Genomic DNA, 26105 nt, shown 5'->3' with positions numbered 1-26105 from the left:
GTTCAAACAGTAACTGTCATACACTTTCTCTTCTGAAGGATGGCATCTGCTAACCATAAATGTGTCAAGACAAGGAGTCAAGACCCGATGGTAATCTATTTTACTAGTGGAAGCACAGGCTCTCCAAAAATGGTGGTGCAGTCCCATAGCAGTTACGGCATTGGATTTGCTGTCAGTGGCAGGTATAACTTACAGTCACTCCCAATGTCCTGATTAAGTGATGTGATCACAGTTAAATGAAAATGTGACAATAAAAACTCCAGTAAATGCAGAAATTTCGTGATCTTACTTTTCCCTCACCTTTCCCTTCTCACAGTAAATCATGGGTTACTAAAAGCTTTTTATAGATTCAGTTGAGATCAACAGCCACGGTGTTCTGTCGCTCACAGGACTGACCGAAGAGTAGCAGTCAGGATAACCTGCTTATAGCAAAACCAGACAAAATTGAATTCTTCAGTATTACATGGACATTTCTGGAAAACTAAAGCCCCTTAGATGATAGCCTTATCTGTTAAAAGTCATAGTTCATAGATTCTAATCTACGCTTTGCTTTTACTGAATATCTTTGCCTCTGATTTATGCTTCCCAAGGAGTGAGAAACGTCATGAAAACCAAAGAATATATTTCCCAAGGCATTCTGAGTTGGAACTTGGAGTCGACAGAAGTAATTTTGGTTAGTTTCTTAGAGAAATGAGCTGTGATTCAGCTGATCTCTGTAATCCACAAGATGGGGAAAGCCTGCCCCAAATGGTGTGTTCAATTTTTGATCTGGAACCAGATTCTGTAACTCAAGCCATGGATGTTTTGCACTATTCAGGAGTAAAGCAAACACTGGAAATATTAAACAGGAGGGAATGCAGGCAAATAAGAGAATGTTTAAGATTCTCTTTAACTCTTGTGAACTTTGGACTTTCTGAAGACCTTGTTTGCCGACACCACGTCTTCTAATGGAAGCCTCCTATCCTGTCCTTTAATTATGATGTGACCTGTGCTCAAGTCTCTCACACTTGTGTGAAGCATTTTTTTTCCTCTCTGCTCTTTCAGGTACTGGATGAACTTGACTCCCTCAGATATAATGTGGAATACCTCTGATACAGGTTGGGTAAAATCAGCTTGGGGCAGTGTTTTTGCTCCATGGATCAATGGATCATGTGTCTTTATACACAATATGCCTCAGTTTAAACCAGAAATTATCGCAGATGTAAGTATAACATTTCATACTGTGGGTTTTATTTTGCGTAGCTGAAGCAATCTAACTAGACTCCAGTGCATACCTATCCACTGCTGTTTGTAGCAGCATTCATGGTACTTCCCACATGTCTCTTCTAAAGCAATTGCCCCTTTGTTTGGTGCCCAGTAAACTAAAGGAACTGCTTTCCCTCCTGGTTAGGCCGTGTGACACTGCTACAGGGTGGAGGAGATGTGATGTGAAAGATGGAAGATAAAGTGAGCTCAAGATTACTGCTGTCCTGCCCTATGCTTAGCCTAAAGCTCACTCTGAATGTGCACTTCCAGCCCCTTTGGGCTCAGGGTGCGCGTGGGTCAGTACTCAGAGTATGACATAGACCTGAACTGGGGCCCTATTAACCGGAATTTTCAGTGAGTTGCCAGCGTGTCTATTCCTCCTCTCCTGTTTCTCAGAACCAGTCAGCTGGCCTATTCTCCTCAACGTCAGCCTTTCCTATGGAGAGGAGAATCCAATCTTCCCGAATTAAATTGGAAAAGCTTCATTCTAGTTCCCTGTTTTCACTTAGCATTGAGTCTAGGACCTAGTTGCCCCAGGAAGCAGAAAACAGCCTTAACTAGAACTGCTAGATGCACTCAGTGGTCATACGTTTCCATGAGTGGTGTTTGTTGGAGGGAAAGTATTTTATTTTCTACAGCAGCAGGACTGACTGATAGAACCACTCTACAGTCAGGATCTCTCATTGAGACACAATCATTCTCTGCGTTGAATATTGAATGTGTATTGTGTTGTTATGGGTTTCATTTTGCAAACATTTGGGTATGTAAGTCATATTAATCACCCGCATGTTTGCAAAGTCAGACTCACTATTGCCTTTTCCTTTCAACAAAATAACAGATTCTCTTTTTCTAGACTCTCTCAAGATACCCCATCACCACCTTTTGCACAGCCCCCACGGCCTACCGCATGCTGGTGCAACATGGTTTGAGCAGGTACTGCACATCTGTCTACTGCAGGGGTAGCAGAGGGAGACTGGGATGTAATGCTGTGACAGCTGTGGCTGTTTAGTTCCTCATGTTGCTTTACTTTTTCAGCTAAAAGAAAGCTAATTGGAAAAACTTGTTCTCAAAAGGGAAGGCTGTGTTCTGAAATGTGAGAATAACTAGTCATACCTTAAGCCATTCAGGCTCCAAGAACGAGTCTTTGAAAAGACAGCACAGTAAATGAGTTTTTTAAAGTGTCACTTCATCTGAACTTAGGGTTCACAGTTAGCTTTCAGTTAGGGAGGGTTTCAGGCAGCACTGGATCAGGGAATTACTGGAGTACAGTGGAGTTCCCAGACACCTGAAGGTGACGTGAACAGTTAGAGGGCTTTCACGTGCTGGGAGTTATTTAGCAGCAGTTCCTATTGACCTGTTACACTATAAAATATTCAGCTCAGGAGAAATGCTCAAAATGATTTGTGAGCAGTTTTCACACCTTCAGCAATGTACTTATTCTTACAGAGATCTTTCATCTAGACACAAACCAACCTTGTTGTAGTATCGAGCCCAGGCTCTGTGTTGCTGGGATCAGATCCTTCAGCCTTCCTTTTGCACTAGAAAATTCTCACTGTCTTATCTAATCTTGGATACTGGTATATAGCCACCTAAAGAAACTACTTTCCACTAGCATCTGACATGCTTGTCCAAATCTTTTCTACTTTCTTGTCAGCTATTCCATGAAAACACCTTTGCTCACGCTCTTACAAGAAAATTTGTAAACACTTTCTCGCCCGGACTACTCCCAGCGACATAGAGATAAATCACGCTGCCCTTGGTGGCGACACAAGCAATCTAGGAGCCCAGTCCAGGATTGTGTAACAGGATTATTGTCATTTCCAAGTAACTTGTGAAGTTTTAGGCGTGCAATACCCTTTGAAAGTAGAGGGAGGCTGCCCAGTTAAGACCATTTACTGCTGTTCTCGGAAGTTAAGAAAATTATTGTTGTTTGCTCTGCCTCTGAAGCTACAAGTTCATGAGTCTGAAACACTGTGTATCTGGAGGGGAACCACTCAATCCTGAAGTGATGGAGCAGTGGAAAATCCAAACAGGCCTGAATATCCATGAAGGTTATGGCCAGACTGAGACAGTATGTTTGTGTTCAATTCTGCAATATGTCCTTTCAAAGGTAACAATACTAAATGCACAAAGTGCTTGATAAATCAATGGAAAAGGTGAGAATTATCTACATAAACTTTTTTGAAACTAACTCTGTATAATGTGATTATGCAGTTCCTAAATCAGCTAGTTGTGTTTTTTAAGGTTTATAGGAAATATTATGGCTATGGAGTCCGTCCCCCTGCACAAACTGTGCCAGAGGTTACATCAGATCAAGTAACTTGTAGTAGATCCCTTCATCATCTTTATTTAGACAAAAAATAAAACATAATTTGCTCTGGGTATCAACTTGCCCTGTCTGGGGTTCTAATGGAAAATATTAATTCAGTTCATATGCAAGACTTTTCTGTTACTGAACATAACACAGCTACCAAAAGTCAGATTTAAGGTGTTCTCTCAGCTTCTGATTCAGTCCTTGCCATGACACAGTCACGTGGAGGAAGTGGCTTGCCTAATCCAAGCCAAGGATAAAGTTTGCGAGACACTACATAAATAAAAAGATGACCATCTGTTACGCAGGTAACAATATGTGCCAATGTGAAAGGAATGAAAATTAAACCTGGCTCTTTGGGAAAAGCCTTGCCCCCTTATGACGTGCAGGTATGTTGCTACATTATATCTTCTGAGTTCAGTTGCAGGTGTGGGTACATAAGTAAGAGAATGCTAGCTGTGCCCCGCTCTGTGTTCTCTGTGAGATCACAGGTATTTTTCTGAGCTAATCCAAGCAGTAATGATACGTGCTTTCTGCAGATTGTGGATGACCACGGGGCTATTCTGCCTGCAGGAGAAGAAGGCGATATTGCTGTCCGAATCCAACCTATGCGACCGTTCTGTCTCTTCTCTCAGTACTTGGTAAGTTTGAGTTGGCCTGGCTGTGCCAGCTGGAATCTCAAGAGAGACCTAGTGCAAAGCTCTGACTTACTGAATCCTTACTGAGCAGGGTTTCGCCCAGCATGTTCACAAGGTCTCTCTAGGTTCCTTGAGCTCTTGGAGCCTGATCAGTACGTTGTGCTGCTGTTCCAAGAGCAGACTGACTGGCTAGGTGTAACTTCAAGATCCAGCGTGAACCAGGAGGTACCTTGTTCTGGAGATGTACCTGGCACAGTTTGAATGGGCTTTATGTTCAGTGCATTACTCCTTAGCTCTTCCACCCCTATCCTTGGGATAAGGGTTAATGAAGCAACCCCCTAAAGGCTGCTGTATTATGCTGTGAGCTCAGGGAGGCTCTCCAAAGGGCAGAAGCAGCATCTTTTTTCCCCTCATACAACCATCTGAGGCACCCACAAATTAATCCTTTAAATGTTTAAAAATTACACATTCCAGTATCTCTAGTGTCAGAGCAGGTCTTTGTGTAATTACCTGTCATATAGATGATGTGCACAAGATCAACAGCACGAAAACAAACTACAGCACGAAACCCTCAAGTATATAGAGAATCATATGGCTTTATGGTAATGGCATGTATAACCTAACATGACTATTCAAATGGGACTGTTCAAATAGCCTGAAAGTGGAACAGGCTAAAAAAAATGTGTTAGAAGAATGACTGTTTTAGTTCAGGTCAAAGGTCAATGTAGGTTAGTATTGTCTCTGGTGGTGCTGAGTAGTAGCACATACTTAAGAAAAAACTGGAATGAGGCAAATGTAAAAATATTCTTCTCCGTTGCAATTGGACCATCATGTTGAATAACCTTTCGGGAACCTGTCCGTGTGCTTAATCCTCTTCTGAACCCACATAATATTTGGATCTCTGTAACATCCCCTGTCAGCAACTGGCACAAATTAATTACTTGTGATGTGGGGAAAAAAAAAACTCCCTTTGGTTCATTATGTCTTCCATTGCCAAGCTGTTTCTCCTGTATAACCTAGCCCCGATACATCAATGTAGTTAATGAAGTCTTTTTTGTAGATCACCTGGTTTGTGCTTTGGTCTTGAAAGTCAGAGGTGAAAAGTTTCCATTGACAGGAGGTTATTGTGGAGACCCCTTGCAGTAACAAATCATTTATCTAAGGAGAGTAGGTTATACACTTAAATAATGTGCTGTGATGGGTGGGCGTTCTGCTGGAACACAGCCTTTTTTTTCTTTAGAACATGAATACACATCTTTTCCAGCTTTCACTTACCTCACTGCAAAACTGCTAATTAATGTGGTTCTGTTTTTTTTATGTAAAGGCATAAAATAGCATTCAATATACTGGTTTTGGGAATAGCTATAAAATAGTCTTGATTATTTTTAGCACCACTGCAGAGTGAATGAATTAGATCTCACTAACCATTAGGTCAATTTTTTTGAAATGTTATTTGACTGATGTCAGGATAATCCAGAGAAAACTGCTGCCACTGTGCGTGGAAATTTTTACATCACTGGGGACAGAGGGATTATGGATGAAGAAGGATATGTCTGGTTTGTTGGAAGATCTGATGATATAATTAATTCCTCTGGGTAAGTCAGTGGCCTTCAAATTTGCTCATTTTCCTGTTAATGATGTTCTGTTTTATCACAACATTCAGTTGGGAAAGTCCAGTCCGATGTCTGGCTTGCTACTGCTGTCATATCTGCGTTTTCTTCTAGGTACCGTATTGGCCCATTTGAAGTTGAAAGTGCATTAATACAGCACCCTGCAGTCTCAGAGTCAGCTGTTGTCAGCAGTCCTGATCCAATTCGAGGGGAGGTAAAAAACAGATATAGAAAGAATTGCACTTTGCTCTAGCCATCAAGTTCCTTATGTGTACTAGGCTTACCTGGAGTTAAATATGTTGCAGATTTTGAAATTAAAATAGATTTTAAAAAAAATTTAAAAGGCCATGCCCTGACAGACTTTAGAATTTCAGAGTTACTTCCCTGTTTGCAGAGTTTGATATGGAAAAAAGGTTTGAATTTTGAGATTTATTGTGGCATCTTTTTGTCCAAGAAATTGTATTCAGGATTTTATTTCTCTCTTTTTGCCACTGAGCGCATGAAATGATATCCAGAGGGTATCATTTTTCTTCTTATGTTTCCTAACTTTGCAACATTTTCTTGGAGCTCTGTAGTGAGATTTGCAGCTACCTTTTTTCTGTTCTGAAACTTTTCAAAAGTTTAGTAGTGTTTAAAGTTTAAGAAGAAGAAAAAAAAGTGAAAAAATATTTATCACTCCCCCATGCTTCAGAATATATTTTTCATTATATTGCATTCTGTAATAAGCAGCCAATAGAAAGAGAAAACTAAAGAAAAAACTCAAATTTTCACATTTCTGAATTTTGATGATCACTTTTGGGAATAAAAATATCCCTTTACTCCCACACTTTGAAGTAACAGAGTCCTAAACTTTTGTGGTACAGGTAGTCAAAGCCTTCATTGTTTTGGCTCCTGCTTTTGTATCACATGATCCGGAAAAACTAACTCATGATCTTCAGCAGCATGTCAAAAACGTGACTGCTCCTTACAAGTATCCGAGGAAGGTAAGTATACCGCTTTTCCCCATCTTCACCATAAGAAGACAGGTCTTCTAATTGTGTCAGAAACTGAACCAGTTTTGTCCTGCCTCAGCTCCTTTGTCAACTGTTTTCTGGCAAACGCTCCAAACATAGTTATGAATAAAATAGTCTGTTGCAGCTATAGCCTTGGTTTTGCTGTACATCCTAGAAAGGACTCGATGGGAAAAAAATGATGATGTCATTTTTCTTTGCCAGGTTCCAGTCTTCCTCTCATGAGATAATAGGGTTTAAAGGGGCTCCAATGGACAGGACATTCAGTTCTCACCAAGTTATCCCTTGAGCTCTGTTTAGATTCCCAGCCCCAGAGCAAAAGAGAAGTTCCTACTGGCATCAGGGAGTGGAGTCCATCCCTCATAACTAGGCAAGATGCCAGTAATTCCCTGTCCCGACAGCTTAAGCCTTGACCTCTTGGGGACTGTGGTACTTGCCCCTGCAGTCTGGCTAAAATGTGTAGTAAGGAATTTCACTTGTCCCAGCCCAGGCTGTGCAGCTTCCCACCTTTCTACCACAGCCATAATACAGGTGTGTCTTCCCTTGCATCTCAGACGTTACTCAGAACGTATTTGACTAAAAGTGATTATTTTTGCTATTCAGATTGAGTTTGTTCAGGCTCTGCCAAAGACTGTTGCTGGGAAAATCCAGAGGAAGGTTCTAAGGAACAAAGAGTGGGGAAGAGCATGACGTGATCCAGAAACTGAGGAGAAAAAAATTCTACCATCCATACCAGCCATAACACAGTGTATGGACTTGGCATGTTGTCATTGCACAGAGCAGGAAGAGAACGTGTGGGAGAACAAGCCACCAAAAAAAGGAGACAACACTCATGACTTTCATATATGTTGAAGGATAGCTCTGTCATGACTGTAACAAGAATATGCGATTTTAGGACCACTTTTGCAATGAATTTACAAATTTTCAGAAAGGAAAGAATACAAATAATTAAGAAGAATGAAGAAGAGAGATGGGGAGATCTGAGAGTGTACAAAGGATCTTTTTTTTTTTTTTACTAGAATTAATATAAACAGCTTCACTTTTAAAAATGTCTAACTACAACATTTTGATAATTGCAAATAAATGAAATGAGAAATTCATAAAAGTCTTTGTCCTGTAGTCAATATTAGTAGTGCTGAAGTGGTGCTATTCTCTCCTCAAAAACTGTCATGGAAACGTTCCCAAAGCCTGTTTGGGTGGAAGGAGAAAGACGTATTTTTCAAACTGCTTCTCTTTATCTTGATAAGTTCATGATCCAGTTAAATGCTTAAAATGTGAGAAAAGAGAAGAGCCAGAGTGCTTTGGGTTAAGGTGCAAATTGTACGCACTTTACGCCAGTGTAAATGATTACAAGAAGTGGTGTTCTGCCTGATCTGTTTTATACAATATTCTGTTCTCATTACTTCAAAAGAAGCAAATGATAAAGCGGGAAGGGCTTCTTTCCAAATCCTTTTTGATCAAGTGTCCAGGTTTCACCTCTCCAAACAAAAGCTAATCTTTACAATACCTCTTCTGGGAAACACATATCCTGAAAGCTGAATGAACCAGTGAAGATCTACCCTGGCAGCGCTCAGTCTTTACTGTCCACAGCAAACAGGTCAGGAAAACGTGCTGTTTATCTCGATGGTATTAGTCACTGAGAAAAAGCAATTGGTACTAAATCAGGAATAATCATTTCTCATTCTTGCGGTATTCATAGGACTCTGCCATTACTGGATCTTTTGCTCAACTTCCTTATTTCCTGTTCACCTCTAAATTTGGAGGTGAAAAAATGTTAAAGCTGTTGAAGGCTCTCTCTCAGCAAAATTTAGAAGACGTTTTTGTGGACCTGTAGGGATTCCTGGATTTAGAATGTGTTTTCCTCTTGCCAATCGTGAATGCTGTTTCCAGTCTTCAGTACTGTTCCTGAATATTTTTAATCTCCTTTTTCCTTTACCTGCTGTTGTATAGGTTTTGTCATTACAATGCTATTAGAAATCTATAGGTTATAGCTAAATCATAAAATTAATGTGGACTAAGAAATAGGAAATATCTTACTATATTATTTAAAAGAATTATCAAAAGTATTAAGCTTTGGTGTTACAGGAGCGAAAGCGGATATGTTCTTTTTCAGTGTTAATAGTATTGGTCACAACTGCAAAGAAACATTACATTTAACAAAAAGCTTGGTGTTTTTACTGAAAGTTCATTTTTCTTAAGAAAAAACAATTGAATATATATTTTAGTTAGAATATTACATAAAAAGAACTTCAATAATGTCCATTTTTGGTATGGAAATTGGGGGATATTTAAAAAACACTTTTCACCAACAAAACCTTTTTAGATTAATGTTTTTCTACCAGCTTCTTTGTTAGTAGAGTTTTAATTTAAAATGTAAGTACAATCAAAGTGCTTAATTTTCTGCTCTCCAAGCCTGATTCTGAAGTGAATGGCATGGCTCTCCTGTATACATGGTGTCGTGATCCCTCCAATGTTTGTGCTGTAGTTACCTGACCGCATATGCTGAATTGTAATCAATTTTGCCATACGTTCCCTGTATCAAGCATCCACGTGGCAACCTGACTGTCTCTGTCAAGGGGAAGAATCCTGTTAACGCTGTGAACCTGGTTCTGTTGTTCTTAATGGGTTTATTTGTTGAGTTGACCACTGCTTTACTTTTCCTCATTGTAAAAAAAGGGCAGTTAAAGACACAACAACAATTTTTATATCCATGTTCTATGATTCTTGTTCAGGAGCTATAGATTTATTTACAGCTGCTCAGTGTGTCCCCATCACCCCTCTCCATGTAGCCTTGACAACACTATGAATTAACTATTGATTTTGCCAGATTATCTGTTCTGAGGGAAAAAAGGGGCCTAGAATTCCAGAAAATGGCATTTTCTACATGATGCTATTTATTCTCTTAAAACCATCTTTTGAATGTATTCCAGTTTTTTGTCTTTAAGAAAGCTTTGTAAATCTAGGCAAAACACTCTCCTTTTAGTCACTGAAATGTTTAATCTAAATCAAGTTAATTGATTTTAGTCTGATCAGGTTTTGCACATTTTTAGTGGTTCTGGAGGTGTAAGTAGCTCTATTCCTGCCTGAACCCCGTTGATAACCATGAGCTGATATTACTGGGGCTAGGCAGGCACAGCTGGGGTGAAGTAGCATTGACCAGCAGGGGAACGCTTGCAACCCCTGGCTCAGCCCTTTCCATCAGCCGCTGTTGCCAAGACCATATTTCTCTCTGACCCTGCTTGACTCTAGGGTCAACTAATCCTTGTCTATTTGCATATATACAATATTCTGCTGGGTTGAACGTACATTGGTGAAGCTCAGGATTCAGGCATAAAACCAGAGTCTCTGCCCTTGTGAAAGTTCCTCATTAATGATACGAATTTTCCTTTTCTCAGCAAATTAGAAGAGAAGAATCAGCAATTCTTGTGAGGGTGTCTCATATTACATATTTCCCGGTGGTGATAATGAATGATATTACTAGTCATGAAATGTTTTATCATGGCAGAAATGACCATGCATTAGACTGCAGCAGGTCCTATCTAAGTACAGGACAGTTCCTGTACTGCATGTATCCAGTAACTCATGCTTGTTTATTGGGAAAGATACTGATAACTTCATTAGATTTCAGTGCCTCATCAAAGATCACAATTGTGACAAGACAAATAACCATTCTGCATTCAGCCCACCAGATTTTTTTGGCTGTCAAATATCACTGAAAAGATTAAGTTGTGCAAGCTCTACGCGTTTGCATTCATCGATTCTCCTGATAGGCAGATTAACTATTACTGTGACAGCTCCTACTGAGGAATAAGGAAAGAAGCACACTGATAAATTAGTTACTTTGCTTTGGGTAATAAAGGTTTGACCAAAACTGAGATCACTGTAAGAGGTGCTATAGCACACTGTGACAAGCAGACAGCTTATAGCAGTGACAGATGGTGCGAAAAAGTTACGGGTCCAACTGACAAAAGTGAGTAAGAGCGATGAAGGCACTGGTCTGTTCCACAGCAGCAGTTTCATTTGGGGAAGTCTCCTAAAGGTAACAAGTTTATAGATGTGATGTAGAGTGGCTAAGCTGGGTAAAAGGATGGTCACAGTGCCATGAACTAACATTTCAGCTAAGACAAACCCTGGGGTCATCTTGGTACAGGGAAGGTACCCTGTGGGCACTTTCCAGCTTAGTTTGGCTGCGCTTGATCTGCTTTGAGAGGATTGCCACCCTTAGCCTGGGGAACTAGAAAGAGTCAGTCTCAGGGATAAAGGGCCTCGGGGAACGTACCACATCAGAGATGTGAGGGTGAATGGTTATGGTTGAAGATACAGGATGAGGTGTAAGTACAGTGCTGAATACAAAACTTAAAAAACAAGGACAAAGGGCAAAACTCGCTCTGCAGGCCAGAGATGTTCCACATGGAAATAATTAAATCAAGAGCATACCTATAAATGTTGTTTTTTTCCTAGTTTGTGGATAGCTTCATCCTTTGTGAGAACAGGAAAGAAAATTAAACCTGTGCATCACCAGCCACTCACTTAACTTTGTATTGATCCTACTTACTTGTGCTTACTGGTTAAAAAAAAGAAAATCAATAGATGGGCCCTGGTTTTAGAATCATCATGGGCCTCTAGGACTGCACTGGCTCCTGTTCCCACTGCAGGGTCTTCCAGAGAGGAAGCAGGTTTTATTCCATGATTGATAATGTTCATGGACATTTACCAGAAGCTGCTAAATAGCATTAGAATCTAGGTTTGGCAAGGTCCTGAGGCATGCTTCCAGACTGCTGAAAATAAAAAAAGAGAAAAAAGAGTCGTGATGGAAAGGAAGAGAGGAATTAGACTCCAGTGCATTTAGGAATATTATGATTAGTACAGATGGAAGATGGCATTCACAGTGAACAAATGCAGAAGTGTCGAAATCAAATTTGGGAACCCATGTGATAGAAATTCTCAAGTATGGGATATATGTGGTGAATGGATAAATCGGCAAACGACGAAGCTAAAGCAGTGAGAATCTTGATAGAAATAGCTTGGAAACATTCTCCAGCTCTGTGTGATGGAACAGAAGTAGAGAATCATCTACTAGTGCTTTGATGCAAGAGCAACTAACCTTCTTACAATGCAAACACATCTAATGAGAGTTGTGGGCAATTAGCGGCCCCGGGGAACACATTGTGAACCCATGAGAATCAGCCAAGCAACAGATAAGATGCCAGATCAGTGCACTAGATTAAGTCCTTAAAAAGCTGGTAGTGCTAAATATAAAAAAAAATAAGATGGGGAGCTTTCCATTTAACTGAATGGTTAAAAGCATCAGCTTTGCCATGATTAGCCTAAATGACTTCATTTAGTAATTCATCAATTCATAACTGGATCATCTTTCTTTCTTTGTCTGGAAATAATAATAATGGATAATGATTGTTGTTTCTTTTTCATAATTTTTGTTGCAGGGTTCATAGCAACAATTCTGCTAATTTTCTTATAAAGCCTACAGCATCTACGTACATCCTCTTCTGCCGTGAAGATGTTGTTTAAATTACGGACTCTAAAATCCTTGTGGACTCTGAAATCTCCTTGTAGAGTTTTCCATGAACACCCCAGATTACTTGCCTCTGATTTATATTCGCAGTATGAGTCTGTCAGGCGGGGTGAACAGGAAATGCCAGAGTACTTTAACTTTGCAAGTGATGTACTGGACAAATGGTCTGAGATTGAAAAGGTAGGGGATCTCTGTTGTGTAGATGAGATACTTCAATTCATTTCAATTCTTTTTATTTAAAAAAATCAGTCACTAAAAACAACATACATTAGAAAGTTATACAATATCTCACTGTTTTCTGCTTTATTATAAAAGTATGCTTTCCCGCAGTTAGCCCTCCTCTTCCTGACCTCTCAGGCTGGAAAGAGTCCTGCGATACAACATCGTCCTGTTGTTTTATTTTGTCCGCTGCCTATGCTACTTCTGTTTATTAGCATTCCACAACTGTGTCCAGAATACCAGGGATATTAGGTGAAATATTTCACAATATCATTATCTCACAGGAGTATTAATGCTCAACGTGAGGCTTGACCTGAAATAGGTCTAGACTAGGACTTGAGTCTAGAGACAACTGAGCTGGTAAAGATTTAGGGTTTAGAAAGGGCGATTTTATTGGGAATGTCTGAGCTTGCTCCATAGCCATAGTAAGTCCCCCACCCATTAAGGACAAAGGAAAAGTGATAGCTTAAATGCAAGTTGTGAGATACTTGGTTCTTCAATAATTTGCAGATATTTGTGCATTATAATTTCATGGTCTTTCAGAAGAAACTGTTTCTGTTTTGAATCCTCCTGTTGTTTTGTAGGCTGGAAAGAGACCATCAAACCCTGCCTTTTGGTGGATAAATGGGAAAGGAGGAGAAGTGAAGTGGAGCTTTGAGGAGCTGGGGTTCCTGTCTCGGAAAGTAGCCAATGTACTGACTAAAGTATGTGGGCTGCAAAAAGGGGACAGAATTGTTGTGATCCTGCCGCGGGTCCCAGAATGGTGGCTGGTGAGCGTGGCTTGCATGCGAGCAGGTCAGTGAGCCTATCTGAGCTTTGGAGAAGTGTTTCATAATGCAAGTAGGTTGAGAGAATCAAGAATTGCTGTTGTTTATGATGAAAAAATAATGTAAATTAGTAACCTAGTCACTGGCCTCGCTACCAAATACGCAGACAGTCCTGATGGATTTGCACTAGGTGCTAAAGGACAGGTGACCTGTGCAGCAAGTGTGGAGATGACAGAAGGCCATGGGGGTCACCAGATAGGTCTGCATTTCATTTCTTACAGGAGAGCACAGAGCAGCAATGTTACTGCGTTGTAATTATTTGGCCAGGAACGTCAGGGCAAACTCATCTCAGAGGTCAGTTTGGGAATAATTAACTGAGTTTGTGTTCTTAGAAAATGTTCGAATTTTAAAACTGCCATCCCGAACTAACGTTATTGCTCTTCCAGGTGTTGTCTTAATTCCAGGGATATCCCAATTAACAGCCAAAGACATACTATATCGACTCCAGGCTTCAAAGGCCGCGTGCATCGTCACCAACGACGCACTGGCTCCTGCAGTGGACTCACTGGCATCTGAGTGCCATTTTCTGAAAACCAAGCTAATTGTGTCCAAAGGCAGTAGGGAAGGATGGCTCAACTTCACTGAATTGTACAAGTGAGTATGCATTAGTGACACTGTGGTCGCGATGAAGAAAGCAGAGTTGTTCTCCACGAGTATTTATTTTCAAGCACTAAAGCTGGAAAATTTTTAAAAAGTCAGGGGTCAAACAAAATGCTTTTTCTATCCTGTTTTTCTTAAGGGGAAGTCTATATGCGAGTAAAGCGTAACTCTATGTTATTTGGTCTAATTTGGTCAAAAGCTTCTGTGAGGCTTATTTAGGGTAGAAGAGGAATTCTGCAATGTGTAATCCATGGTTACGTTTTGAAGTATGTGTAAAGTAACTATTGAAGTCATGATTGCATTCTGTGTTTTAAAGAAACCAGTCTGCTGACCATTCCTGTGTCAAAACAAGGATTCAAGACCCGATGTGTATCTTCTTTACCAGTGGAACCACAGGTTCTCCAAAGATGGCTGAACATTCCCAGGGTAGTCTTGGTTTCAGACCCCTGTTAAGTGAAAGGTATGAAAGGTTTGGGTGTGGTTGAGCAGGCGATGATGTGAGCTGCGTGGTAGAACTGATTTTAAAAGTACTGAATAAGAAATACTTGATGTATGGCCGCAGTCCTACTCCCTCTGACGTCAGACTAGAAGCTCCAGCAGATTTCCAGGGGAGTGGCATCAGCCCCTGTATTTCCCTTTTTTCAGTGAATGTTTCCTAGCCTTTCCCTTAGAGTGGTTCAAAGGACAGCCATCAACTGGGAATAGTCTAGAGCACAGCACCAAGAGAAGTCATGCTGTTTGGGCTGCAGAAAGCTTTGTGACATGTAGATGAAAAGAGGCAGAGTTAATATTGATTGCACAGATCACCTTGCTCCCTCAGCAGCCCTGCAAGTCATGGTGAAATACCTGATGTCCAACACAGTGTCCATGCTACTGCTTCAGCCTTGTCTTCCTCCCTAATAGAAAGGCACTTGGTTGGAATTTAGACTCTCCTCTTTCCCTTACTCTGCCCTGTGTTATGACTGGCACCATTTACTTACCTGTATATTTATTTATAGAGATGCGCATATACAGGTACTTACACCTTAGGTGTTCTTTTGCCCCAAAGCTAACTCATAAAATGAACTTGGTGAGAGTGCCCAGTGCTCATGTGCCTAGTTAAAAACCTTGGGCTTATGTGTTGTTTTTTTTTAAAAAAAGTTTTTCATTACCTTTCATGAATTTGTTTTCTGCTGTGTTAGGTACTGGTTGGATGTGACTCCCTCAGACACAATATGGAACACAGCAGACACAGGCTGGATAGTAACTTCACTGTCATCTCTTTTTGATCCCTGGGTTTTTGGATCATGCGTCTTTATACACCACCTCCCACAGATTGAATCAGCCACCATCCTAAATGTAAGGAAAAATTCGTGGAGATGTGTTAATATGCAGAAAGTAGGGAACAAAACTAGTTCTTAACTGCATATGTAGATATAATTGAAGGTTGTGCACATTGTTGTTTTCAAGATGCTGTATCCTTTCTCTAGATCCCCCATTTAGATTTTTAATGTGCACAGAAGGGGCCAGTCCTTCATACTCTTCACTCATAGCTGGCAAGCACGTGAATAAAAAATCGTCCCAAATGCCGCACTGTTTGCTTGCCTTTTGTTCCAGTGAATCTAGAAGTAATACTAGCTGGAAATACTAAGGAAAACTTAAACAGAAGTGATTCTGTCCAGGCTTGAGCTTTGCAGTGTGAATGGCATATAGACATGCTAGCATGGCATTTTGTTGAACCAAGCATTCTGTTTATTCTGAGGATGTTACACCAACTGTAGGAGGGTTTCTTATCCCAACAGGGAGTGTATGGTGGTTTTTTACATAGAAAGGAGAGCTACATTTGCTCCCTGCGTTGCTGGTTTACTGTACTTCCACATGGTGATTTTTTGTCTGAACTTCATATGTCCGTCTTGTTGTTTAACTCACTAGACTCTCTCTAGACACCCTGTGAGCACTCTGGTTGGTGCTCCAACATTGTTTCGCATGCTGGTGCAGAATGATCTCTCCAGGTATGTCAACAGACGATTTGCTAACAGTTAATTGCCTTAACTACACTGTAATGATCTTCCAGATCTGGCTGTTTGACCCAAAATAGGCGAGTAATTTAGTTTAAAATATCCTTCATGAAAAGGCAGTCACACAAAATGTACAGGTTTTGCAGAGTTTCATGATCAGGTGCAGAGGAACTGCCTCAGTGTGTGACTTGGTGTGGCCATTGTGCATTGTCCCCTGCACCAATTTCTCACCGACTCTGCTGATGATGATTCCTCCCCTTTCACATGTTTTCATTTGGGCTGTTGCAGAGGGTCAGCAAATCACTGTGTGGTTTGTTATAAACGCGTGCTTCAATCCCAGGTGACTACAGCAAAAACTGTACTTTAGGTTTTGTGTGTGCTAAACTCTTTGACTGTTACTACTGTTAACAGTAGTACAGTAGTACTACTACTGTATGTGCATAATGCTGAGCCTAGACTAACACCTTTGCTTTATCAAAAGCCAAAGTAGCAGGCTCCACGCTTCTTGAGAGTAGCTGTCCTAGTAACCAGCTCTCCAATATAGTTTGTTTATACTTGCATGCCATTTTGCTACCAGCAGCACCTGGAAACTAAACAGGTCCTTGTGTTGGCCCGTGGCTTCAACTGCCTCTCTTGATTTTTTTAACTTCCTGTGAAGCTACAAATTCGCAAGCCTGAAGCACTGCGTGAGTGGTGGGGAGCCAGTCAACCCAGAAGTCATGGAGCAGTGGAAAAGCAAGACAGGGCTGGACATCCATGAAATATATGGCCAGACTGAAACGGTACCTTCGTAGGATCAGTATTCTGTTAGATCATTGTAATTCCTTTTTGTTTTACTGCATTGTAATGTTTGTTTTACTGCATTGTAATGTTTGTTTTCCAAGAACACAGCCTGTTTCTTCCTTCATGTTTATGTGAATGTTGCAGTAACCTCTTTCACTGATAATCACTGAAAGAACAGCCTTACATGGCTTTTCTTACACAACCTGCCAGAAACATGGGTTGTTGGGAGGGGACACGCTCTAATTTTTCCATAATTGTTTCTAAGTGCATTCTAAGTGACTATGATAGATGAGAGCACAGCCTATGTCTGAGGAAAAAGACAAGCTAGCAAGAGGCATGAATTCTGTGCAGGTAACGGACCAGAGTTCTTTTGGGGAGTTTCTTGATCTTGCTTATTCGTACCATACAGCACTAACATGCAGGATCCTGTGGCTCTTAATTCCTCACTTTAGAAGTAAGCCAGAGAATACATTTAATGAATTCAGTGTAAATATAGTGATTTTCTGTAGCTAAAACTTAATTTTGATTGTGATTTTTGCAGGGAATAATCTGCTCTGTTTTTAAAGGAATGAAGATTAAATCTGGATCAATGGGAAGGGCAGCTCCCTTTTATGATGTTCAGGTTTGTTAATGTAGTTTGGCTGCTGTTTAGATGTTTTACATAATGTTTTTTCCTCCCCCCCCCGGAGTAAAATACACATTGTTTTTCATTCTAGATCGTAGACAAAAATGCTAATGTTCTGCCTACAGGACAAGAGGGGGAAATTGCTATCAGAAGCAAACCTATAAGACCGCTTGGTTTTTTCTCTAAATATGTAGTAAGGAGCTTATTTTATTCTTCCCCCCTACCTCCAAAAATCTCTCAAAAATCTCTCCAATTCCATTGTGGGTTACAAAGGCTCTATATTCTTCTCCAGTTTCCAGACTTCCTGGCCTGTCTTTGATTCATGAACTATAACAGCAGTCTGTCTTTCTAGAGAGAATCTGAGAAGATTCACTTCAGAACAGAGCGGGAAAACGTAGATCTAGGCTTCAGTTCATCGCATTCTTTGATTCACATTTTGGTTCAAGGCCTTTAAAACCTGGATCTGAAAAAAGTGCTTAAAGCGTTTCCGTAACATATCCTTACCAGCGACCATGATCTCACTAAGGAATACCATATGTGCAGTGTACACTATCTGAGAAACTATATGAATAGCTATGTTGAGGATTGACTCAGAGAACAAAAAAAACTAGAGCAGAACTGAGTAATTGATTTGTTTGGATTATTGAAAATCTTTGAATGAAAAATTAAGTTCCAATGAGTTTAACCTGATGTGTATCATAGCATAATGTATAGCTAAAACATACTAAAAATTTAAACTCCTATTTGTAAACCACTGCAAGGATAACCCTAAGAAAACAGCAGCAACTGAACGTGGAGATTTTTTCGTCACTGGGGACAGAGGGACCATGGATGAAGATGGATATTTTTGGTTTATTGGAAGAGACGATGATATCATCATTTCTTCAGGGTCAGTTTGCGTGCTTCTTTAGTTCTAAAGCCGTTGTTGTATAAGCTTACATGTTGTGCCCCTGACAAGTTTCTGACCTGATGGTCGTGTGGTGAATGCACTGGCCTGTGACTTAGGAATGCTGGCTTTTATTATTAGCTTTTCTCTGCGGTATCATCTTGGTCATGTCAGTGATGTCCTTGCACCCCTCTTTCCCTTCAATATCTCGTCTGTTTAAACAGAGAGCGGGGACTTCTGTGGCAGAGAAGGGATTTTAATTTAGTTTGTGTTTTTGTGTTTTTTTAATTAAAATTGAAGGTCATTTCAGTCAAAGAGCATTGACACGTTTTATTTTGAACATGTTGAAATGAAGTGATTAGATATTGCATAGTGCCTGGGACAATGAAGCCCTCACATGATGTGATGCCATAGCACGGCATCAGCTAGTACTGCAGATCCCAACTGTGAGGGGGATGCAGCCACAGTCAGGGAGCTGCTGAGGAAAGGAGAGAGATGGAGAGATAGCCAATGACCCGGCAGTCCTCCATCACATGTCCATCATGACATGCTCCTGCTTTCTAACACATTTCCATTCTGCCTAAAGATTCTGTAGTATTGTTTTAAAAAACATCAATTAAAAAACTTCTTGGTGCTGGTTTTCATAAAACCAAATCCTTCATTATTCTCTCCTTACCCAGGTATCGCATTGGGCCATTTGAAGTAGAGAGTGCCCTGACAGAGCACCCAGCAGTAGCAGAAACAGCTGTTGTCAGCAGCCCAGATTCCCTCAGAGGAGAGGTAATGATGTTGAAGATCAGTTGGGAAAGCAATATGCTTGTTTATATATGTAACTATATAAAGCAGTTCCCGCTTTACTGAATAACGTACAATTATAAGGCAGTCACATCACCATGGATAATCCTATTTGGTGTGACGAGCAAAACCCTTTTCCATTTACATGCCTTGCTCTTCTTAGTTTTTTGTTCATCCCAAGAGGGCCCATCTCTAGGGAGAACATTACAGTGACATATGCTTTTCCCTCGTTGGACCTTCTTCTTATTAAGCACTTATCTACACACTGAAATTGTCTTTTCTGGCTATTTCAGTGTAGCTAAAGTTATACCATAAGAGACTTAGCATTAGCCTTGGCCTAAATGCATGAGGAAAGCAAAGTCCTGCACCAGGATGATATCGGCCTCTCGTCCCTAGCGTGAACGTCAGAGAAATAAAATATCCCTCAGCTCTGGAGAGAGCGCTGCAGCGGCACCTGTTAACCCCTTCTTCTAGATGCCCTCTGAGAGGATAAAACAAGTGCTCTTGCTGTGTAATGAGGGTCAGAAAACTGCCCTTTCAACTTTTCCTTTTTTCACGTACATGAAGTTGGGCAAAACCACTTCATACATTGTGCTGGTTTCTTTGTTCCTCCCTTTTGCGTGTCATGACTCAGAGCCATACTACTCACTGGTAAACAGTGTATCAGCTCTTAAAAATCAATGGTGTCAGATCCCTTTTATTACTTTTGTCTTGTAGGTCGTGAAAGCATTTGTGGTCCTGTCCTCCACCTTTTCATGTGGTGACCTGGAGAGCTTAACCCGGGAATTACAGGAGCACGTCAAGAAAACTACTGCTCCATACAAGTATCCCAGAAAGGTAAATGCTTCTGAGTAAAACTTGAAACAAATGGCACACTTTCCTAAGTCTCAGGAGAATTATTACTTGGGTTTCCACGACTGATCTGAAAGAGACGATGGTCAAGTTTCAGGTAGAGTACTGACTCTAGAAAACCTTTCCTAAATATCATTAATTTATGTTGTTTTTTATTTAGAACAAAGTTGTTTGTTTAAACCTTACAAATATTTCTAGGCTGAGTATGATGTGCTAGTTAGATTTTCTCCGTGTTCTGGATCAGGGTCAAAATCATAATTCTCCATCTTTTACTTCATCTTTAACCTAGCACTCTCCAGGGATTTTAGTGAAAGTACCTGACTGAATCCGAATAAGGATTTATCCACTGGTCCTCACGGTAAACAAATAAGAAGGATACAGGAGGATACACTTGCTGTTCCTCAGAAATGCCAGCGCTACAGGAAAGGAGCTACTACCAGAGCTTTAGTTTGCTTGTGCAGAACTCAAAGGAACTAAGGACCGTTAAAGACTTTGTCCCAGTAACATCCCTTCTCTCTTCTTTTTCCATTCATATCTGCCCTTTGATATCCTTTGGCTCTTCATCTTTCTACTCCAGTACCCGATTTGGTTAGCGGAGAGGCAGCTACACAGATATTTGGCCATTTAGGCAGCCAAAGAAATTGTTTCACAGGCTGGGCATTGTGTTGGTTTGGTTTGGCTTGGATTTGATCCTTTAGGCCAGCAGTTCTTATTGATGGACTGCTCCTAGTTTTTCACATGCGCTGAGAGCCAGTCTTGCAAAACCAACCCAAACCAACTCTGTAGAGAATATGCTACATTGTTTTCTGTCTTTTTTTATTTAGATGGAATTTGTCCAACAACTGCCCAAGACAGTCACTGGGAAGATCAAGAGGAACGAGTTGAGGGACAAAGAGTGGGGACGGATGTAACATTGTTTGGAAATTAGCTGAGCTTCTTTCATTCTGTTAACACCATGTGAATTTCTCCGATATAACTGCCCTCCGCTTTAAAAGCCTGAGCATCTGAAATCATAGATAAAGCCAAGATGTGATGTTCAAGTCTGCTTGCAAAGCCTGTGATGTCACTGCCACGGTTTCAGCTCCGGAAACACAGCTGGTAAAAAGAACAAACAGTAGAACTCCGGTCTAGCCCTGAATGTCCCAAAGTTCACCAGAAATTGGCTGGTGACCCATCTCTTTTATTTAGCATCCAGGTCAATGAAAACTTGTTGCTGATTGTGGTTGCCTAACTCCAAGCTTCAGAAAGGGACAGGAAAGGATCTCAGTGGTTCAAATGCTCTGTCCTTAAAAAGCAGCATGCTTTCCCCAGAATGCGGTCCTCCTAGCATTTACTGAGAATGGAAAGACTCCTCGGTATTGATATCGCTGTATCACCTTCACGGACCTCTTTGTTTAATACACGTGTTGATGACAAGCAGGGCCACCTTCTCCCATGCTCATCGCTACTGTCTAATACCAAGAGTACCAAGAACTTTGTTGCTCATCTTCCATACTGATCTTCGCGCATAGACAAAACTCCTGTACTGTTCTGATGATCTGTGAAAAGAAGTTTGCTGTTGGATGACTGATGCAATCTGTAGAACAGACCAGAGCTGTTAGTCATGCTGGCCGCTTGCTGCAGGACGAGGCCATCACAGCAGCCGTTCAGATAGCGGTGAAACCAGTGAACAAACTGCTGTAAGGTGATTTGGGTGTTCACACCTGTTTAATGGTTAGCTTTATGAAGAAGCATGTACTGTACCCAGCCTTACTTGTCACAGTTGCACATGCAATAGCGTGCCAAGTTTTAAAGCTATGTTAGTTCTTAGCTCAGGGTAAGGCTTCTAAGCTCAGGCTTTTTTAAATTGGGTCTATTCAAAAAAGATTTCATTTTCTGAGGTGAATTTTCATTAGCTGACAAAAATATCTTCAGCCTTCAGCAGTCCCATTTGTTAAACAAGACATTACTGGAGAACAGCTGCGTCTTTGGGCAAGAAAGAAGGTCTTCTGCAGCTATGTCTTACTACCTGGAGTTCTCTGTCTGCTGCTGTCATAGAGTGAGATTTGGAGAATGTTATTTTTGAGAAAAGAAAACATTTTATTTGTTGAGATTAAACACTTTGGTTATGTCAATGAAATAACTTCTGTACTAGTGACTTCTGAAATGAAAGCAAATGTCAATAAAACCAATGTTTACTTCATTCCTTTTTTTTTTTAACAGTTGCTTCATTTTTTCATGCTCCTTAGCATTTCACAGAGTTTCAAAACACTTTCAGGTTTTTAGGCACACAGATTACATGATTATAAAACTAATCATCAAATTATCAGTTGTCTTTGCCCTCAAGTTTCTTGAATGCACTTGTCTGGAAGTGTCGCTTGTTGCAGCCTCAAGCTCTTTTCTGTACCCAGTTCAGTTTTCTTTAAAAATCATGTACCCCTGGACATCCCAGGGGTTCTTTACGTCTTCTAGGTCTTTCTGCTTGGCTTCAGTAAAGTGTGTCTGGCTGAGCGCATAGCAGTGAAACAAAAAGTGGGATGATAAATGCCTGTGCGGACTGGAATTCAGAGCCCCTGGAACCTACCCCTGGCCTTGCAGTTAGCCAGTTGGGCAGTTAAACTCAATTAATGTTCGAGGGTTGGGTTTTTGATTTTTTTCCTCCCCATATTTAAGGGCCTACAATCAAACAGCTAAATCCAGAGTTGGGAAAGTCAAAACTCTAAGAAAAGCTCTAGATGAAACGGTACCACACAGAAGACTAGAGTTTTATTAATGATTTCAGTGTGGTCGAGACTCTTCTGGTTTTCTAAATTCTTGTGTGGTTAATTAGGATAATTTGCTCTAGGCTTCAGCACTAGAACTATCTATCGCCTGTTGTGATCCCACGTTTAGCTGGCCCAGAACTGGGTTTCCGTTGTGCTTTGGTTATCTGTTTTTTTGCATGAATGGGCTGAGTTCAAAGTCAAACAACTTGCCAAGTCATTAATTCCACATCCTGCGGTTGAAGTCCTGCTAGGTGCCACTGCTCCATGTTCCAGCTACCTCTTACTATTAATATTGAGTACACTTTGCCATCTCATGTTCGGGGTAGATGGTTTGTTTAATTCTTCTCCTCTGCCCAGGATCGGAGAATCGCCACTAAATTTCTTCTCATCTACGTGGACTGATTTCAGAGATGTGGGCTTGCAGCTACAAGTAGTTGGAAGCAAAATAAGTCTCTCTAACACGCAGCTTTCTTTTGAATCCCCAAAGGCTGAAACGTGATTGGATTGTATCCCTCTGGCTGAAATATATAATTTTCAATAGACTAGCCTTTCCCTTTCAGGCCTTCCGCCACCCCTAAAATAGCCCAGCTTCCATTTGGTGTTATTCTCCGAGGCAATAGAAAAGGCAACATTTACGTTTCTCTCTCAACTGTATTTTTCCTATTAGGATTGTTTCCTTAGGGATTAACTGCTCACCCAAAGCTTATGTAAGAGGCATGGAGATCTTGCTGCATATGGTCTCTACTTGTTTTGGAATTACAGAAGTGCGTTATTGCATTGAAGTTACAAAGCAGCCTCCCCCGGGTGTTAATAACTGCCAGTGCCTCTGCATGTTTTGTGTAACTTTTCTGCAAAGACCATTCTGTTGTCCCGGTTGTATAAGGATACCAGCTAAACAGAAATGGATCAGGAGGAGGAAGCTGTTGCGTTCTAGTGTCTGTAGTTTTCAGCCATGTGCTTCAGAAGATAATTAGCCCTTTTTCTTGATGTTTTAGCTGTTTTTAGAATGGATGACAAAGCTTTCCTAAGAACAGCAAACAAGTGAAATAGCTGATACCTACCACTCTCCTGAAGAGAGTTTTAACAGGTATAAAAGCAGGCCTTATTATCAAAATTAGTTATTTTTCTGGTTAAAAATAAGGACTATTTATAGTAATTCAGTGATTGAGAAAATGGAAAAAAAAATCTAGTTCTGTTAAATGACTTGTTTCCTTCTTTTGAAATTTTATGAAGTAGCTAGAAAGCTCCAGTTTCTGCAGGGTGCAGGGAACATGTTTCCTGTTTGTTGTTTTCCTCTTAGTGGTTAAATCAATTTTTTTTATGGTCAAGGATAGTGAAAGCACAAGTCCTGGAAATATATTGTACCATTTGGGGGACTAGTGGTTTTATTTCAGCAAGATTCAACATCCCTGTTGTTGGTGGTAGGCTGAGAACCGTGTGTAGGACTCCCCTTCTTTTGATGGCGTGGCTCTGGTCCTCCAAGCACTGGCGAGGAGAGGAATTCCCAATGCAAAGGTTGGGTGGGAATTTGTGGTGGTTTTTTTTTAATTGTGAGGCAGGTTATTAAGCATAATCAAGGAATACTAAATTGCACAAACAACATGCATTTACTAAAGACCATCTTAAAATAGAGATGAACATAGGACCATATCCTGTGCTTTAACAAACCCTCTGAGGTTGATGAACTTAGAGCAGCAGTATATCTTGCTCTTAAGAATCTCCAGAATTGTTCAAAAAAACAAACTGAGAATTGAGCTTACATGTAGTATATGAGAAATAATTCCTTCATGTATGATGCTATCATAAATCACGAGAAACTAATAATCAGTTGTAATATTGCATATATACATGTATTTTGTGTATACGTAGTGTGTGTGCTTCGGCACATAAAATTGCTCTGCTTGCACTGATAAGTTAATATTTAGTTTTATGTCTAGAAATCTGTAATGGATTTGCAGATTATGCTTGGAACTTGGTCTTGCAGATTTGCTGGCTGGTGATTTTTGTGAATTTCCGACGTTATTTTAGCCAGTCCACTGAGCAGGAGCATTTTATAAGTGATCTACAATTTCAACTCCTTTCCCACACTGGAAAAAAATGGAGTAATGAAACACAGAGCAGCGATGAGGTGAGTTCAGTTTTAGTTATTCATAAGGCATTTCAGATGGTTGATGTTAAACCAATTATTATGCTAATACTTGATCCAAGTCTAACAGTCCATCTATAAAAATAAACATGAACACAATTTCTGAACAGAGTGGCTCTAAGCAAATCCATGTGAGAGGGATTAATTACTGAAAGGATCAATTAGAGAAGGGATAATTTGTCAGTTTTGGCCTTCATGATGAAGTCTTGGATTTAAGATGCAGACCAGAACTCATCGGTGGTGTCTGAGCTTTCGTTGTTTGTGGTAGAGCACAAGTTTCCAGCAATTGCTTATTTCCTAGTAGATTCCTCTACAGTCCTACAAGCCAAGAGAAAATTACCTTCAAGCACCATCTCACAGGCTTCTAGTGAGAGATAAGCCTCCTTGAGCACAGAAAATTAAATCCCCCATGAAAGCAGGGAGTTTCTTTAATGTGATTCTACTACAGACAAATTGAGCAAAAGTCCATTGTGGTCAGATCTCCAGACACGAGGAGCTCTGTCCACCACGGAGGCCGCACTCCCCACGGCTCCCCCTCCCCGCCTGGTGCCCACTTGCGGGAGTCCGGCTGCGGGCACTGGAGCGCTCAGCTTTTTAAGGTCTGTCCAACTGCTGCCAAGCTGCTCAGGAGCCCTGTGTTTCTGCATTTAAGTGAATGAACATCCTGGATGTTACTCACCTAAGACAGCCCAGGGAATATGCCATCCCTACCTGCCCGTTCAGCTGAGCGGACAGTTGGGCAAGGCTGTGAGCGTAAACCCAGCAGCTCAGGCTACGACTTCTTCATCTTGAGGACAAATAAGATGTGAACAGGTACTCGCTTCTGTTTGGCAGCTCCTGGTATTCTCTGTCTCCTGTTTCTTTCTGGTTTCTGATTCTCCAGTTCAGAAAAGTTCAAAGTGCAGATACCAAACAGAAGAGATGTGATATAAATGAACTGTCAGACAATGTGTATGAAAAAAAGGGCTAGGTGATTTGGGCAGCTGGCAAAACTCTTCGGGGCTGCAAACTGTTAGTACAAATAGCTCAGAGAGTGTCTATGAATGCTTGAAGGAATCAGGCCCATTAATGAACGGGAGAAAGATTGTGTCGACTCACAATGAATAAACATCCAGCCTCTTCTCCGTGGTGCCCAGCAACAGGACAAGAGGCAATGGGCAGAAACTGAACCACAGGAAGTTCCATCTGAACCTGAGAAAAAACTTCTTCACTGTGAGGGTGACTGAGCACTGGAACAGGTTGCCCAGAGAGGTGGTGGAGTCTCCTTCGCTGGAGATATTCAAA

General features: G+C 40.8%; 2 protein-coding genes across 8 annotated transcripts in view; both read left to right on the top strand.

The window, feature by feature from the left end:
- The window catches only part of LOC104149672 (acyl-coenzyme A synthetase ACSM4, mitochondrial), an 85589-nt gene extending 77670 nt beyond the window's left edge, over positions 1-7919 (top strand). For all 7 annotated transcript variants that reach the window (XM_068908502.1, XM_068908503.1, XM_068908501.1 and 4 more), the window contains 10 exons: positions 39-182; positions 1045-1201; positions 2099-2178; positions 3193-3316; positions 3865-3945; positions 4096-4197; positions 5662-5789; positions 5919-6018; positions 6668-6787; positions 7418-7919. In XM_068908502.1, coding sequence (XP_068764603.1) covers positions 39-182; positions 1045-1201; positions 2099-2178; positions 3193-3316; positions 3865-3945; positions 4096-4197; positions 5662-5789; positions 5919-6018; positions 6668-6787; positions 7418-7504 — 1123 coding nt within the window. In that variant the 3' untranslated portion in view covers positions 7505-7919. The remainder of the gene's footprint in view (positions 1-38; positions 183-1044; positions 1202-2098; positions 2179-3192; positions 3317-3864; positions 3946-4095; positions 4198-5661; positions 5790-5918; positions 6019-6667; positions 6788-7417) is intronic.
- Positions 7920-8034: 115 nt separating this feature from the next.
- On the top strand, positions 8035-22037 carry LOC104149673 (acyl-coenzyme A synthetase ACSM4, mitochondrial). Its single transcript, XM_009683422.2, has 14 exons — positions 8035-8411; positions 12259-12527; positions 13151-13361; positions 13780-13987; positions 14310-14453; positions 15175-15331; positions 15905-15984; positions 16649-16772; positions 17315-17395; positions 17490-17591; positions 18160-18287; positions 18965-19064; positions 19797-19916; positions 20756-22037. Exons 2-14 carry the CDS (start codon positions 12333-12335, stop codon positions 20840-20842), a joined length of 1737 nt encoding a protein of 578 aa, XP_009681717.2. The 5' UTR covers positions 8035-8411; positions 12259-12332; the 3' UTR covers positions 20843-22037.
- The last annotated feature ends 4068 nt before the right edge of the window (positions 22038-26105 follow it).

Source organism: Struthio camelus, chromosome 15 (genome assembly GCF_040807025.1).
Source record: "Struthio camelus isolate bStrCam1 chromosome 15, bStrCam1.hap1, whole genome shotgun sequence".
Taxonomy (NCBI): Eukaryota; Metazoa; Chordata; class Aves; order Struthioniformes; family Struthionidae; genus Struthio; species Struthio camelus.
The sequence above is the reverse complement of the archived record's forward strand: the minus strand, read 5'-3'. Positions and strand labels throughout refer to the sequence as shown.